The sequence below is a fragment of the Panthera tigris genome, chromosome D2 (genome assembly GCF_018350195.1).
Source record: "Panthera tigris isolate Pti1 chromosome D2, P.tigris_Pti1_mat1.1, whole genome shotgun sequence".
In the NCBI taxonomy this organism is placed as follows: Eukaryota; Metazoa; Chordata; class Mammalia; order Carnivora; family Felidae; genus Panthera; species Panthera tigris.
In genome coordinates, this window is record NC_056670.1 from 68,578,929 (window position 1) to 68,597,159 (window position 18,231).

General features: G+C 45.0%; 1 protein-coding gene across 1 annotated transcript; it reads left to right on the plus strand.

The window, feature by feature from the left end:
• Positions 1 to 833: 833 nt before the first annotated feature.
• On the plus strand, positions 834 to 17,321 carry TECTB (tectorin beta). Its single transcript, XM_007087177.3, has 10 exons — positions 834 to 909; positions 1,614 to 1,804; positions 2,997 to 3,139; positions 3,245 to 3,317; positions 8,913 to 9,016; positions 9,137 to 9,220; positions 13,157 to 13,319; positions 14,829 to 14,901; positions 16,093 to 16,125; positions 17,272 to 17,321. The coding sequence occupies exons 1-10, from the start codon at positions 834 to 836 to the stop codon at positions 17,319 to 17,321; spliced, it is 990 nt and encodes a 329-aa protein (XP_007087239.1).
• The last annotated feature ends 910 nt before the right edge of the window (positions 17,322 to 18,231 follow it).

The following is an 18,231-nucleotide window of genomic DNA, read 5'->3' on the forward strand; positions in this document are numbered from 1 at the left end:
ATAAATAAGTAAATATTAAAAAAATATTAGAGGGGGGAAAAAAACCATTAACATGTTTGTGGTAACACAAACAACGTATTTTTGTTTGAGTAGCAGGTCTAACACAGTTGAACTTGGGTCCTCTTTAACGTTGAGACAGCCTACATATAAAAACAAGAATGTAAGAAAGCAAGATGTAAAGAAAGAAAATTGTCACCTCGAACTGTACAGAAATCAGTTTGCCTCCAATCACAGTTATTTTTTGTATGGGGGGAAAAATTCAACTTTTTATTCCAATCCTGGTTGAAGCAGTTTAAAAAAAAAAAAGTTTTCACAACTCTGTGAAGTAAAGTAAATTAGATTCAAGCAGCTGTAACTGAGCTTCCTATCGGATTATTGTGCAAGGTTCCCTTTTATTTCCCTCCACAGTGGATAATGCGTGTTCATTGTGATTTATCTGGAGCCGGTTTCTTTTACACCCTCAGCTGATATAAAGTCGAGCTAGGACTGAAGCCGGAGATTTGGGGAGCATCTGGGAGACAGCCTCTACGGTCCAGAGAGAATGAAACAGTCAGAAACATAAGCAACCGCATGTGTCATTGACGTCCCCGGTGGTATGAGCCCCACTTTCTGCCTCTCAGCACAGACAAGGAACCATTAAGAAAGAGGGACGGAATTATTGATCTCTCTTGGAAATTTCCCCCAACGGTGCGTGCTGCTTTATTTTCACCCTTGATTTTAACTTCTCGCTCATGTTTCTGACCTAGAGTGATCGAGTCTCGGGCTCTGGCAGGACTGTGAACATCTGGCCAGCTTGGTTTGGCCGCCTGGCAGAGAGTGTGTTCTGAGAAGCAATGGTGATGAGGGCCTTTGTCCTGTTGGCTGTCTTTGCAGAAGCCTCTGCAAGATCTTGCACTCCGAATAAAGCAGGTATGCCCTGGTGCTCGTCCATCTTTCTGGAAAGTTTCCTGAAGTTTTTCTTTGCAAAGTTCAGAGCTCTGTGTTTATCTTGTTATCAAAATTCAATATCATGGTCAAGTAGAAGCTGTTAAGCACTCCAGTGCCAACGAGATTTTTCCCATAGGAAGTGAAAATGTATTGGATAAACATAGACTTTTTTAAAATTAGAGAATCCTAGATGGATGGATAGATGGATGAATGGATAGATGGATGGATGAGTAGATAGGTAGATAGATAGATAGATAGATAGATGGATAGATATAAAATCACCACTGTTTTTCTGCTTTCTATTTGACTATTGAACTTCTGTCCTGTGCTATAAAATAGTGTTTCATGATGTTATGCATGAAATGGACATTTTAAAAAATTTTAAGTTACATGCTCACTTTCATGGCCATGGAAATTTGTATATATTTCTAAATTTATATATATTTCTAATCCATTCAGTCTGGTTTCACAGATATATTCTTTAAAATAGATCAAACCTTAAAAGGGGACTAATTTTGAGTCCCGAGGTTTTGGGAAAGCGTTCATCACAGCTCATGAAGGATAATGAGGAAAATGTTTCTAACCAACTCTTTTGCATGTTCAGGTGTGGCTAGAACCTGCTGTTCTTTATGTAGATTGATATGATCACCGTATCTGATTTCAAACCATGTGTATCCTCTTTCTAGATGTCATTCTCGTGTTTTGTTATCCCAAAACCATCATCACCAAAATCCCCGAGTGTCCTTATGGCTGGGAAGTGCATCAGCTGGCGCTTGGCGGGCTGTGTTACAATGGGGTCCATGAAGGAGGTTACTATCAATTTGTGATCCCAGATTTGTCGCCTAAAAACAAGTCCTATTGTGGGACCCAGTCCGAGGTAAGTCCAGGCCACACAATGAAGAGCTGCTAAGAAAACTAGGCCCCCAAAATAAGATAAAGTTTATTCTCCTAATTTGTTGCCTGAGCAACGTAGGCAACCTTCTGTGAGTAGAACAGTGTACATTTCCTACGTCCACCCTGCTTTGAGTTCTGAGCATGTGCTCACAAGGCACCATCCTCCCCGGCCGGATGGTGAGGCATCCTCTGCCTGAGACTTTGAAGTGGTGATGAAAGAGAGTTAGAAGCGCATTTTAAAGAAGTAACCAAAGTGTAACACAGTTCATAGTTGGGTCTCATGAAGCACCCGGAGCAGGTAATCAGAGTTAAAAGGAACCACAGACCCCCTCTTGCCAAATATCCTTAGATGATAGAGGAGACATTGGAAATCTCCCAATAAAGTCACTAGTTGAGGGCCACAGAACCAGTTGGGGTGTAGTCACGAAGGGAGACTGCGCCACTGCTGACCCCTAGCATTCCTACTGCCTTGACTGCACAAGATTGTACATAAATAAGGTCTCAGCAAATGAGAGCGAAGAGCACCCAGGGCCACCTCCTCTTCCTAAAGGCCCCGCAAGGATTCAGTAATTCAGAGAGTCATGGGCATGATTAACAGAAACATCATGTCTTTGAGTATCCTGAAAGAATGAGCTAGAAATCATCTGTGTGGTCTTAGGCAGGTCACCTCTCACATGGATGTTCGAGATCTATCCCAGCTTCAATATTCTGTGATCTTGGAGTTCAACAAGTCAGAGGAAAAAGTCACAGAAATAGTACTTATTATTGGCAGAAGGAAAAAGCAACGAACGAGATAATAACGTTCTAGAAGTGGGAGATGAGTGAAGGCATTCATGCGAGATTACTTGGACGGGGGAAATGGATAAAAAGGTGATGCTGGGAAACAGATTCTTTGGCCAGTTCTTCTTGGTCAGAAGCCCAATGGCTATATGGGTTTCTTGTAAGTGTACAACATTCAACCCCGATTATTTTAAACAACTTTAGCTGAACATATTCAAGAACTCTTTACAAACATTATCAGTCAACCCACATCCAAAAGAGTAGGCACGGATGTCAATGACTGGCAGACACTGATGTCTTCCTATTGGTCTGACCATCTTCTATCACTTTTTCCAGAACCCTCATTCTCATCATGGGGTCCAGGGCCACCCTAACTGCCTTCTTCCTTTCTCCAGTACAAGCCCCCCATCTATCACTTCTACAGCCACATCGTTTCCAATGACAGCACAGTAATCGTAAAGAACCAGCCCGTGAACTACTCCTTCTCCTGCACCTACCACTCCACCTACTTGGTGAACCAGGCTGCCTTTGACCAGAGGTAAGTCACTCTGAGAGTGGAGGGCTGGCTGCCTTGTGTGTGTTCTGCAGTCCCTGTCAATCAGGCATGTTTCAGTCCTTATGCAAAATTCTCTCCCCTTTTCAGAGTGGCCACTGTTCACGTGAAGAATGGGAGCATGGGCACATTTGAAAGCCAATTGTCTCTCAACTTCTACACTGTAAGTGGTCTCCAGGTTCTCATTAGTGCCCTGTGGCCTTTCCAGGAGATGACAGGATAATTCCTCCAAGTTTGCTTTTCCTTAAGCTCTATGCAGAACCCCATTCTTGAATTGAAATGAAGAGACAAGCTTTGGTCTAGTTCTAAATCTCTTCAAAGGCTAGATGCCACAGAAAGGTAGATTCATAGCCTGGATAGAGGAGCTGAGAGAGGTGCCATAGAGCTATAAAGTTACCCTTCCCAGATTTTGAGAAAACTGAGGCAAGAGAAATCCCGTGAGTGGCCAAAGGTCAATAGGTAGTAAGTCAGCCAACATCTAACCCTCAGGCAAGATTAGTTTCCACCGCAATCCACTCCAGAGATTTATATTAGTATCCAGCTCTTGTTAAAGCATTTGGCACAGAGTAGTGACCTTCCTACCCAGGACAGGCTAAGGAGAGAGGATGGGGTTGCCCTCTGCTGCCTAGTTCTTTGGTATCCAAAGCCCTTCAGATAGTGGGCTTCCTCTTGGTCTAATTTGGGCACACTGCCTATGTTGGCATTGAAGTTCAAGGCATAATTTGGTCTCTCAAAATAAAACTAAATCTGCAGTGGCCATTAGCCCAGCTGCCCTCCTGTTTAGAAGGGGTGTTTTGTTTTTTAAACCTGTAGCTTCCAATGAGGAAGCATACTTAGAGTGACACTCCAGCTGGCTGGAGGAAGATGCAGGCAGAAATAGAAACTTTTACATACAACATTAGAACTGGGAGATATCTTTAGAAGCCATCACGCCCAATCCATTCATTTCACAAAGGAAATGACTCTATTACCTGGAACTCCACTGACCTTGAACTCTTTGAACTTGCTTTACCGCCTGCCTGGAAGCCACCAATCCAGCCGAACTCAGAAGGTGAGAGATCCTCTAGGAGGGATCCTAGAGTCACTTGGCCCATTTTACAGATAGAGATCTGAAGCCCAGAAGGAAGAAATGATGTGCCCACAATCCCGCAGGTACTTCAGAGCAGTGCCCAGTCTAGCATACGGATCTCTCTTAGCACTGCTTTCTGAGGCTTACTTCCTATGAAGGGGATGGAACTTGAGTTTCATGACCTCTCTCTTGCACTGGCTTCCTTTAAGGCCCCGGGCCTCGTTTCATATGCAAAATTTGGATTCCTTTTATTAGAAAGGACTCTCTAAATTATATAAGCTTTGAGGTCCCAAAGAACCTAGATCTGCCCCTGACCACAAACCACTAGTGGTTAAGTCCCGAAAAAAGAAATCCCATTAGCCCCTGGCCCTATCATCAGGAGAGTTAATGCAGTGTGGACTGGCAGGGGCATGAAAAGGTAGCAACAACATTGAGTAACTGATGAAGGTTGTCCAGAGAGAAAAACAGGCTTACTCACCAACAACAGTCTCAGGGGGTATCATGGTGACAGGCTGTCTTTCCTACTGAGTCCCTGTCCTGATGTGCATGATTATTACTTTAACCAGATAAAATTATAGATATGATCCTATAAAGATTTTATGAAATTAGCAATAGAAAGGCACCAGGATTATCAAAAATCATCTCTCACCATCAACCATGTTAGGCTGTTTCAGACATAAAAATCCAATTTTAGAACTGGAAGAAACCTATACTTTTTTAAGAAAAAAAAAATTAAATGTCATATCCTCATCATCACCCAGACCATACTCTGGGCTGGATAGACAGACATAACAGGACATTTCCTTGAGCTGTTCTAGAAGTGAAGCTAAGGCATCTCCTGGGGCCCATTAAGACCTTTATAGGACAAACGGACTTCAGCAAAGAGGGAGTCAGATGTTGCAACAGAAACTTTTGTACTGATTAGTATTCCTACCATAGTCCGGGTTTCCTATGCCTGACCCATGCGGCTGGTATTTTTCTTCTCCTCCCTTCTTCCGCTTTGAGAGCATTCTTGTGTGTTTCTGAAGCAACAGCTGCTCCCTGCATACATTTCCATCAAATTACCAGAGACTGAGCTGTGCCCTAGATTGCACAAAGGATCAATGCACCGCCAATTGCTTAGGATTCCAAGGGCTCTAAATGCTGGGCTCCAAAACCACCAGTTCTACTCAACATGCTTCCTCTCTTCTCTCTCTACCCCCTCCCACTCACTCCTGCCAACAGGCCATAGTTGAGTGAGTGAGAAGTTATTTTGGCCCCCAATTCAAAATAAAGGAAGGTAGTCAGCTTGCAGAAGTAGACTACCACTGTGCTTAAGAAAATAGTCTGCCATTGACCCACTGGTTTAAAGTCTAGTTCTACCATTTATTAGTTGTGTGACCTTGGGTAAGTTAGTGAACCTCTTTAGGCCTTCATCTATGCCTTTGCTAAATAAAACTAATAATAGCACTTACCCCGTATGTTTATTATGAGGATTAAATAAAATTATTCTTATGAAGCACTTATCATAGTGCTGACACAAGGTAGGTGCCTGTGAAAGTAGCCAATTGGGGCTACTTTCATGATTGGGGCCTGGGACCCCATTTAAAAGTGGAAACTCTGAGAGCTCCTAGCACCAGCAGTTGCCATTAGAGTGTTGTTGCCTTTATGCCGTCAATGTCAGTATGGGGTTAGGTTGACTTATTCGATCACAATAGTATTGACCTTTCTTCCTAGTTAGACAGAGACCAGTAAAAAGGCGTGGGATGGAACAAGTGCAAGCCATAGAGGCCAAATTCATAGACTTCCAAAGTCAGAACAATCTTAAGAGATGATCAACCTTGACTTTGCACCCAAAATCCAAAGCCCTTCTGCAAGATTGCTAAGGGGTGGGCTCCCCACCTCTTTCAGGGACAAGGGCAAGTTGACCCTCCCCATTTTAGATATGACATCCTGAACTATAGTCCATTGCTTGTGGTTCTGTCTTCTGAAATAATTCTGAGTCGTGATGTTGCCGACGGCCCTTCAACTCTCTTAGGCTTGCCTACCCCAGTATCTCTCCACCATTGGTGCTCTACCATCCTCTTCCTCCTTCTTCTCTAAGAACGATCCACTTGGCCAGTGCCCTTATTAAAAAGTGGAGCCCGGAATTGAAATCTTATATTCTAGACTTTTCCAACCTATACAGGGCACAGCGGGTCAGAGGTGACCTTCTCAGTTCTGAAAGATTCTAGGAACATGTTCTGGGATATTAGCTTTGCACAGTTTTCTTTCATTTCTATCTCACACTGAGCTTGTAAGCAACAGCAACTCTCAGCTCTTGCCCACGAGAACTGCCATTAAGCCAGATGTACCCATCCTAACCGTGTCAATAGCCAGTTGTGACTCAATCTTTCTGCCAAGTGAAAGGACTGGAGGGCATGATTTTTCAAGGTGTTCTTCCATCCTGTTCAGCGAATGGGTAATTTATGTGGTGTTTCTGTGCTTCCAGGAATGCCAGAACATACAGTCTGAGTATTATAGGATGAAGCTATCTGGAAATAGGTCCCTAACTCATGTTCTAAAGAAAGTAGGAGGAGATCACACTGATAATTGCCTCAGCTGTAGGGTGAGAAGTGGAGAAACTGACCATTAAAAGTGCTTTGTTTCAGAAATGGAATTAATGGTGCAGATTCTTTTCTCCACTTTGTAACAGAAACACACTAGCTCCTCTGCAAGTAGAGGCATATTCCAATGCCCTGATACCCTGTGGGATGATCGCTGGGAGATGGGGTGGGAGAAGCACCAGTGGCTACATTGGGGACTTCACTGTGGTCCCCAGGTTAGGTCCAACATTTGTAAACAGTCTCTTGAAACATGACAGACCCCAGAAACTAACAATAAACGGGAACGGCCATTGTCAATCTGCCACTTTACCTGCATATTATGCTGGTAAATCACTTATGATTAAGAATGTTATTGTTTAATTATTGCAACCATCTGAGTGGTGCAGGGGGTTGACTGAAAGAAAAGAACTGACTTCTAGGTGACTGAGTCAGGGAGCCCTAGCTGGACCTGAAGTCAGTTAAAAATGAAGGAGCCCCTGGAAGATGAATCTAAGACCTCTCAGCAAATGCCCTGAATTTGACCCTTAGGGGGTTAGAGTCCATTTTAACTATATCCTTGCTGCCACTATTTACCTCCAAGTCCATGAAAGTCAATCTTTTAACTAGTATCCTGGCTTAGGCTTTATACTTCTATTACATAAAATCACCATCATAAAAATATTTCTGCAAGGCTGATGAAGGCACAGGATATTCCCATTTTGCAGATGGGGAAACTGAGGCCCAAAAGCCTGATTTGCCTGTAAGTTAGTAGTGGGCACTAGAATTAGCCCAGGATCCTTGTGCGTCTGTCAGAAGGCTTTTGTCTCTGGAGGCTAAACTCAGAGAGTAGTTAAAGGTTGCTACTCAAGTTGAATGAAACCAGGGCAATGAATGGAGAAGTCAGTCTCCTTTGGGTAAGTCAGTTGGACACCCTACTATTTTTCTTAACTCACCCAGAACTGCCTGAGGAAGTGATAACCACACACACACACACACACACACACACACACACACACCAGTGACCAAAGACTGCTGCTCCTGTGCTCAAATCATGGTCATGACTCCCTACTGCACTTAGAGTTGAAACCACAGTGTTCTGGATCCAGTCCCATAGCCTCTTTCACTTTACTGCCTGTCATCTGCACTTCCTACCTTCCCCCGACCCCTTGCTCACACATGCTCCAGCATATTGGTCTCCTTTCTGTCCTGTCAGATCCACTGTCACCCAGGGCTTTTGCCCTGGCTGGAACATTCTTTCCCAGATGCATGCCTGCACTACATGCACTATAGAAGCATTTTTTTTGTATCACCACTTATCCTGGAAGCACAGGCTCTTTTGTTTCCCTCAAGTCTTGGCTCAAATGCCACAACTTCAATGACACCTCCCCAACTACTGTATTTAAAATTGTAACCTGCCCCTCCAATTTACCACACCCTGCTTGCATTTGTTATAGTTTTTCTATATAAGGTATTATATTCTATTCTAGCATATTATGTAATTTACTTACCTGCTGTCTATTGTCTGCATCCCTTGCTAGAAAGTCAGGTGGTTAGAGACAGAGATCTTTCCTTTGTTCTCAGATACATCTCTATGAAAGACTATCCCAATATGGAGAGCAGCGCCTGACACTTAGTAGGTAATCAGTAGGTTGTTGTTATCGCCGCTATTGTTAATTGTACTGGAATCAGATCATATGCTTTCTGACCCACGCTAGAATCTGCTTGGGTAGATAGTCAAGGTGAGCGAGAGCAAAGTGGGGTTGCATGTGTTTCATCCCTATTCGTGTGGGTGATTAAGTAAAGCTCAGTGCTTCAGCATTCTTGGATTCTACCTTTTTTCCATCAGCCAAATCTTGCTCCTCATCGGCATAGATGAGACATACAGTATGTGTTGTTTCATTGTGACCAGCAAATCCAGAGATGTGATAGCCTCATCCTTTCTAAGATGGCACCAGCATCCTAGGAGGTACACCTTCTCTAGTCCTGGAAGGTCTCCCTGTGGTCTCATGGTCCTGTGCCTTTTGGGGAACTCCCACCCCCACTCCGCCCCAATTCATCTGTTCCTGTCATGCTCAATTGCTCAGTCTGAGAGGTTGTAATGCCCCGTGTCAATTTCCTTCTAAAGAATGCCAAGTTCTCCACTAAGAAGGAAGCCCCTTTTGTCCTGGAGACATCTGAAATTGGTTCAGATCTGTTTGCGGGAGTAGAAGCCAAGGGGTTGAGCATTAGGTAAGTATATTTCCTCCATGTTTATATTTTTAAATACAAAGAAAAGAAAAAAGATCAGCCAAGATGTTGCTAGGCATACAACTCTCTGGTTCAGAGGGATGCCTTTTATTTCATTTCCAGGTTTAAAGTGGTTTTGAATAGCTGCTGGGCCACACCATCGGCTGATTTCATGTATCCTTTGCAATGGCAGCTGATCAATAAGGGGTGAGTACCACTCCCTTGAGCACAGTGCCGAGAAGGGCACCAGGTAGACCCAAGGCTACTTTGGCTTGGAATAGCTGGGGAGGAAGAGGGGGAGCTTCTTAGGGTCACATTAGTGACACCTTCTGTGTTTCCGCACTGAGTATTGATGCTAGCAAACTTTTATATAGTGCTTTCTGGGTACCAGGTACTGTTCTGAGAGCTTTATTATGTGTTAACTCATTTGCCTTGCAAGAGGTAGTGGTTTTTACCTACCATTCCCATTGTTCTGGTGAGAAAACTGAGTCACAGGAGGTGTTAAGCAATATAAGTTATATAACATACTGTGTGTGTGTGTGTGTGTGTGTGTGTGTGTGTGTGTGTCTATGGGGAAGTGGGTTCAAATCCAATTAGTCTGACACCAGAACCCTGGTGAGGACTCAATTAGATAATCCATGTAAAAAAATCTAGCATGTAATACCTAGTCAGTATCCAATCAATTTAAATAATATTGTTGATTTTTATTATTAATTCAGTAGATAATGAAGAGTTCTTAACATTTTTGAGTAGAGGACAAAAGTATGGGAATTGTACAATAGAAAGATGATTCTGGAAGTCATCTACAGGATGGTTTAGAAGCAGGACATGGGAGGTAGAAAGACCATATTAGAGGCCGTGGCCCAAACTGAGGCATAGCCAAGTGAATAGAAAGGTCATCCAAAGGAGGGAGAAGTGATCAAAATTTAGCAACCAATTGGATATGGGGTGGAGAGAAGGACGGGGCAAAAAGCCTGAGAATTATGGGACATCAAACCTCTGGATTGTGAATGTGAGGAATGTTTGCTGTTGGTTGCTAGGGAAGAAGATTTCTGGCTAAAGGTGTTGGATTCTCCTTGACTTCAGGGATGTCATGTTGAGCTTGAGATGATAATTGTCTAGAAACACTTAAAATTGTAGCTTTGAAAAACAGAGGACAGATGGAGCTAGACTAGAGATGTGGGCAACAGCCACACAAAGAACAGTAAATACAGAAGAGACCGTTCCCCAAACCCAAGCAGGCAGGCACGTCCATGTTGTTGCTGGAACCCATCTGAGCTAAGTCAATATTGGGGCCCTGGACAAAAATAATTAGACAACAAAGGTGGAGCCACCTTACCTTGGACCTTTATTTATTTTTACTTACCTAAAAATTATACAGCACTTACAACAGACCAAACATGTTCTAGATAGGTGCTCTATAAATATTAATTTAGTTAAATTTCATCAGTGGCGCCCGGGTGGCTCAGTCAGTGAAGCGACTCTTGATCTCAGCTCAGGTCATGGTATCACGGTTCTGAGATCCAGCCCTGTGTCAGGCTCTGCATTGGGCGTGGAGCCTGCTTGAAATTCTCTTTCTCCCTCTCTTTTTTCCCTCCCCCAACTCTCTCTCTTTCTCCCTCTCTCTAAAAGTATATAATTAATCTCATCAGCGCCCCCCCCCATATAGTAGGGGGAGTATAATATAGTAGGTAGTATATAGTAGGTAGTATAATAAGCTCTATATTACAGATGAGAAGTATCAGCGATAGAGACGGCTTCAGAAACTTGCCTAAGTCCAGAGTCACTAAGGGAACGGATGATCTGGGCTTCAAACTCACGCAGCATTATTTCCTGAGCAGTGTAGGTAGGACAGGCCAGCAGAATCACATCTACGCAACCCAGAAATCTTCCTGCAGAGATGGGAGCTTAATTTGGATGTCACACCTGTCACTGAATGATTCATTTAGGTTCTGTGGACAATGGTGTAATCAAATGATTTCAGGGAGATTGTGAAATAAATTCTTGGCCTACAGGGACCTGAAATTATGATCAGGCACTGAAACCTCTCTCAGGCAATGGCCACACGGGGGTAAAGGTTTCTGGCGTACCATGGAAACATCTCCCTGCAGATCATTCTGGTACTGCTACTCCCAGCTAATGATGGGTAAAATAGCAGGAAAAAAGGAAGGCTTGTGCCCTTGTGGTAGTCTATACTGGCAGTGCTCAGACTGTGTGTGCACAGGAATTACACACCCTGGGTGCCTGTTACACATGCAGGCACATAGTTAACCTACCCCATCAGAGGGTTCCTGGGCAAACCCTGGGAACCTGCATGTAAGCAGAGTCCAACTGAAGAAGCCCTAATCTAGTTCCATATTCTGCTTGGCTGAAATGGCCCCTTGAGGTTGGAGATACTGGCACAAAAAAACAGTGCCAAGGGGAGGAATGAGAAAGTCCACTCCCATAATCTCCCAGATGCTTTAGGTTTCCACTGGGCCTTTTTCGAGGAAAACCCAGTTTTCAAGAGTGCCCGGAGAGATTAGAAGAGATATATTATTGGGAATTTTGATCCTATGTGGGGAAGGGGGCTCCTGTGGTGATGTTGTCACAGCTTCCCTTGGGCATCCTGTCTTCCCAAGATGTCTGTCACAGAGGGGCAGGTGCCACAGCCAATGCCAAGAGGCGGCAGAGCCAAGACATCTAAGCCTGCCCAGGACTTGCCTCCTCCCCACCCCCAACAAAGCTCTGCTTACATTGTTTTCCACTGGCATGGTGTCACTCCAGCTGCAAAGAGCTATTTTAAGGACTCACGTCTTGAGTTCGTACAAGGATCTCAGGTTTATTGAACAAATGATCCTTCAAGGTCTTGTTTCACAACTCGGAAAATGCCTCCAGCTCTGTCATGACTCAGAGGTCACCACAAACATGGCCCGGCTTCTGACCCCTGGTCCAGATACGAGGCACACTGTCACTTCTCATCTCAATCACTAACTCACGGAGTTGACATTCCTTCAGTCCTACCTCTAATTTGCCCCCTGATGTCTGGTTTGGATGGAATGGATGGAGGAGGGCATATCTCGTAGGCTCTGAGGTAGCTGGGTGGATCTCTGGTATATGTACACTGAGTTGGATTGACAATGGAGTCAGAGAGATGTTCTGGGAGAGGCATTAACTTTGGGGTCCACTGTGGTGTTTATCCACTGGTCTTAAGCTTTTGGGCCCATAGACCATTTTCCACAGAGGACAGACTCTGGTGTTGTCACCTAAAGACAACAATACAATGATGTGCAGTGTCCCTGGCCTCTATTTACTACATGTGTACCACCGTCTCCCTATCATGACAACCACAATGTTAAATGTCTTCAGAGCGCAAAATGGCCCCCAAGTGAGAGTCACTGACTTTTGGGCAATTTGAAAAATGCCCATCTGTGTCATTATTGTTTCTTCTATTGCAATGATTATCTTTGGGACTTTGGAATTTCCCAAATATTACATTTTCCTGCAGAGAATTTGTAAAATATATAAAGATATAAGAAGAAAGCAAAACCTGTCCATAATTCTACCACTCCATTATAGCCAGCGTTAATATTTAGATGGTCTCCTTCCAGTCATTTTTTTTCCTATGCCAATATTAGAAACATGACCAAATTCTTACAAAGGTAACTATATAATGCAGAATTTAAATAATATAACATAAATTCAAATTCCCAGTGGCAAACCCTCACAATGTACACAGAGAAGTATGTTGGGTATGACTTGGCTTAGGTGGCTACGGCAGTACTTTGGGAATACTCTTCTCAGCACCAGTGTCTTTATCTTGTACATATACTGGGAGTCTGTACATGTCCCAGTCCTTCAGTCGACTTCATCTCTCAAGGATTTCCCTTCTTGGGGACAGAGGTATGGTGACTTACCAGGTGTGCAGCTTCTCACCCCTCTCCACCCCTATAGAATGAGGACCAGCACACCCATCCCATAGCTCCTCAACTTGACCTCATATTATGAGGGTAAGGAAGGTGCTGCCAGTCAAAGAGCTTTGTGAGGATAACGTACTGTATAGAAGCTCAAGGGAGTGTTGCTGTTGTCTGTGAATTTACCTCAGAAGACTTTGCTGGAGTTCATGAGGTAATTTTTTCTCTCCCCCTGTCCCATCTGCTCCAGCTGCCCCACAGATGAAACAGTCCTTGTACATGAGAATGGGAAAGATCACAGAGCCACGTTCCAATTCAACGCTTTCCGGTTCCAGAACATCCCCAAACTCTCCAAGGTTTGGTTACACTGTGAGACATTCATCTGTGACAGTGAGAAGCTCTCCTGCCCAGTGGTGAGCCACCTCTCTCCAGAAAGAGATGTGACCAGAGGTGGGGGTGGGGGCAGAATTTGAGACGTTATATTTTTAGCTGGGAATCGTAACCAGACCAATGTACACGTGTGCTGAGGGCATTCTGGAAGAAAGGGCACTGGGTATGGGGGCAGACATTCCGGCTCTGTCTGCCTTGCCACCAACAAGCTACATGGTCTAGCACATGTCAATCTCTGGAGCCTGGCTTTCTCATCTTTAAAAACAGTGGTGATAAGTCATGGTGGCCCTTCCCTCTTCAGAGAGCTGTGTTAGGGAAAATGAGCACAACGACAGACATGGAAATACCTTGAGACGGTTAAAAGCACAAGGAAAATTCAAAACCTAGGTGGTAGCAGTAGGCACTGGATGGAAGTCAAAAGGTGGGTATTTTTAGCTCTTGCCTGGCCAGCCTAAGGGTCCATCTCTGGGACTTGAACTAGAGAGATACCGCAGAAATTCCCGACACGCATCACAGCTGAACTGACCTTGGGAGAGGAAGGGCCTGGTGGTGGCGCCCCTGCTTCACAGCCACGTTCAGTGCAGCCCATGCCGGGGGTCAGCTTTCCCCTCTGCATCACCCACCAAGGAGCTGCTGCAGAATCCATCAACACGCATAGCAAGTTCAGCTGGGAGACACTCTACCGCTGTTGCCAGGTGTGAACCCGGTCCTTAGATCAGTTGGTCCACAGTGTGGTCCTCGGCAGCCTCGGCGTCACCTGGGAGCTTGTTAGGGAGGCAAATTCTCACGTCTCTCAGACCGCCTGATTCAGAAATACTGGGTGGGCCTAGAAACCTGTGCTTTAACAGACCATTCTGAGGCATGCTTAGGTTTGAGAACCACTGTCTTAGACCTAAAAGTGCTAAATCACAGAGTGTTGCCTGCTCTGGTCTATTTGGATAAGAGACCCCAGTCAGGAGGAACACAGAGTTTCTAAACAGGACACCTGCTCATGTAGCCTGTAGTAACCAACCAAAATAAGATTATAATCTCTATTTCTACTGATTTGCTTGGCTGGAAAATGGTCAGGTAGGAATACAAAGAAAAGGGAGGGAGCAGAGAGATGCTTTACAGTTAAGGAAAGGGTAATTATTGCTACTATATCTTGAAAAGAGAAGAAAATGAATCAGAACACATTTGCAAGTGTCCAATGACAGTAACCGCGGGTAAACGCCTTGCTTGCCAAAAGAAACAGTGCCAATCCCTCCCATACCCAACAACCTCTCCCAGAGGGATTTCTTCCAGCCTGAAGAGTTAATAAAGAAAAGCTTTGCCCTCTTCTCAAGTTAGAGAAGGGAGTCTATGGCTCTGGGTTGTAAGTAAATACATAAGCAGACAAATAAGGTCACTAACACCTGTTGGCTGGGGAATTTTGACTATCAGGTTTGTGACTTCTGTTTTTAATCTCTTGTCTTTCTCTCTTTTCTCTCCTGTGTTCGTTTCTCGTGCCCCCTCCTCCACGCCCCTCCCCTCTGCTGCTCCTGGGTCTCCAGACTTGTGACAAACGGAAGCGACTCCTCCGGGACCAGACAGGGGGCGTCCTCGTAGTGGAGCTCTCCCTCCGTAGTAAGCTTCTCTGTTTTCCGAATGGTTGAGTTCACTCTGGGCTGCGTCCACAGGCACAGCCGGTTTGAGCATTTTCACTGAATTGCCAAACCAGTTGTGCCTGTAGACACTACCTGCACCTGCAACTCAAGGCTTCCCAGCTGGGGGGCCGGGAAGCTGTAGCTCATGCCAAACCGAGAAGTTGAGGTTTGTGAACTACCCAGAAACGCTCTATCTGCAGCCTAAATTCCAATGCCCGCAAGGAATCAGGAAATTCTGAGCTTCCGGGCAGAGCATGTGGTCGACAGTGATAATACACAATGAAATGTACCGGGGACATCTAGCTCAAGTCGACAAAACTTCATAGAGCAGTCAGTGCTGACCCTGGGCAGGGCTGGGCGCCGGGGTTTCAGAATTAAAGGAGACCCACATGGCCCTTGTCTTCAAGGACTTACATCTAGCAAGGAGAGAGTTGCTAAATGCCAAGGGAAAGGCGGATGACTGTTAATGGGGCTGGATGAGGCAGGGTGCCATGGGAGTTCACAGCAAGGGGATTCACTCCCGTCCAGGGCCGGGGGAAGACCTCCGTCAGTAATCCTTCAGGACAACCTGAAGAGTGGTATGACGTGAATGGTGAGCAGGGCCTGCGGGAAGGCTGGGGCCTCTAGTAGCTACATACCTTGGAGGACAGTTGCTAAACTACGGCCGGGGACCCAATCCAGGCTGCTGCCTGATGTTTTAGGGCCTACGAGCCATGGCCTTCTTATAGGGTTGGAAACAAATCAAAAGAATGACGTTTCGTGTCACGTATACGTGACAAAAAATCAAATTTCAGTTTTCTATCAAGTTTTATGGGAACACATTCACGTGGGTTCATATCGGTATTGTCTCCAGGTGCTTTCATGCTCTAACGGCAGCATCAGGTGGTTGCAATAGGGTCCATACGGCCCATAGCTGGAATATTTACTCTCTGGTCCCTTCCAGAAAGTTCATCAACTCCTGCCTGAGAAAGCCAAGGAGAAAATGATTTTCTTCTTCTTTCAAAGAAGCTTTTATGAAACCCACTATAAACTTTGTCCTAAAGGCAATGGGAGTCTGCTGGTTTAATCAGGGGGAGATGTGGTCAGGTTTGTACTTAAGAAGCATCGCTCTGAGGCTCCTTCCATGACCTTTCCTTAAACCTTCAGTATTCTCTCTCTTTACTCATTACAGGCAGGGGATTCCCCAGTCTCTATAGCTTCTCAGGTAAGGAAAAGAGGCACTTCTGGGAAACGTCATGGGGTAATGCCTTTACAACGTAGACGTGTGTTTTAAAAGAGGCTCACCTTTGGCCCCAACGAAACCTTCAGGACTTGAAACTTGCTGTTTAAAACACACCTGACTGGGACAGAGGGGGATGGAGGTAGATGCCTCTCCAGCCGGCCCCAGAGCTCTGCAGGCAGGGTGGGGCTGGGGCTAAATCGGACGAGGCAGAATTGGACCGCGCTTCTCAGCACAACATCACCAGGGGCTTTGCTTGGGTTCCTGCATTTAGAGAAGGTGGTTTTCAACGATCTGTTTTTTGCACAAATATTTCTGAGTCCCTGCTATGACTCTGCCCCTCATTAACTGAATGACCGTGGGCAAAGAAGTCACCCTTCCCCTCCCCAATTTCCTCTTTGAATTTGGGCTAACGATTGCTCCTATCACACATAGCTGCTGTGTGGATTAAATGTTACAGCTACGGGCACCAAACAGTGCCCAGCATACGGCAAACATCCAGTAAAGATCAGCCGTGATTACTCCTCCAGGCAGTGGCGCTCCTGCAGAGAGAGATGGGCGAAGCCCCTGCCCTTCCCACTAGTGGGACGCGTCGGGGTGGGGGTAGAGGAGTGATTTAGATAGCAGCCAGGGAAGCGTCTCAGAAGAAGAAACGTTTCAGCTAAGACCCAAGATCTCACCCGAATGATGAGAAGGAGAACAACTATGTGAGGAGATGGGGTAAGACGGTTCTATTTATTAACAAACCCACAGATGTAGACTTTGCTCTCACGATTACAGGAAATCACGTAAACCAACTTTTTGAGACTCTAATTCCCGATCCTCATTTTTGAGGAAGTTCTACAGTGAAAGCCCTATGGTGAAATGTGCTGTCACTGTGTTATCCATGTTCAGAGTCCCATCTGTCAGAGGTCCGTTACCCAGGTCAATCTGCCGGGCTCCTTGCACTGACAAAACCAAGCTCCGGAAACCCCAAAAGATAAACAAAACTGATTTTGTATAAAATGTGCAGCGGTCTATGTAAACCTACTTAATGCCCCCGAGTTGCCTCTTCTGTTGAGTTAACTCTTTGTTGCCACCGTCCTTGCTCCATGTAAAATGTTTGTGTCTGCTTTCCTATCTGGTTCCCAGACGTCCTCTATCACCTCATCGTGATGCTGGGGATTTGTGCCGTGTTGTAGGGGATCGCCAGGCAGGCAGTGGCATCTCCTCCACCCAACATCATCTCCTGTGTCGATGACAAACTCCCATTTATTGTGCTGCCAACAAGAACAAACAGAAGAACATACCGTTGAGGAGCGGAGAATAGCGCTTTGCCAATTACGTGTTCCAATGATGTTTGCGCCTTTCAGTGATTGTCTTTGGTGGCCTACTTCCTCTTGTGACTTCCCGTGGCTCTGAGATCCTACAGTCTCTCTCCGGCAGCTGGCCGAGAAGTCTCCTTTCCCCAGGCTCAAGTCAGGGCTGCAGTGGACTCCTTTGAAAGCCATTCTAATTTTAAAACACTAGCACACCCAACCAAGTGCAGCTGAACATTTTGACGAGAATGTAGGGCATAACCACCAAGTCAGTGCTAAGTACAGAATGCACAGGAATAGCCAATTTTGCCAAGAGGGGGCCTTTGTCCCTGATGTTGTGCAATGCTTATTTAAGAACCAGGGCTGAGCCACCAGGCAGGGGGTTCCAATCTTTCAAATGATGATATGTGGGAATCAGAGTGGAATATAATAGTTTTGCTTAAACCTGAGTATTATAAAAGAAAATAATTCCTGAGAGGCCCCCAGTGCTAACCTAATTTGTTTTTATTATAGTGTTTCTTCAATATGTATAAACATTATAGAGGTATTAACTGACTCATTTTTATATTGGATTGATTTCTAAAATCAAAAGAAAATTACAGATGAAAAAGGAATCAAGCTACAAAAAGAATAATACTCACATCAACATAAATTTAACCTCCTACTGTGGCACTGCCTAAATGAAACCTGCTGCTGGCAACATGACTCTGGAGTGACATCCGTGACAAGGTCTCTGGAGTTCCCAATCCTACCGTATACCTTGTGATGCTCGATGCTCTCACTATTTGTTTTC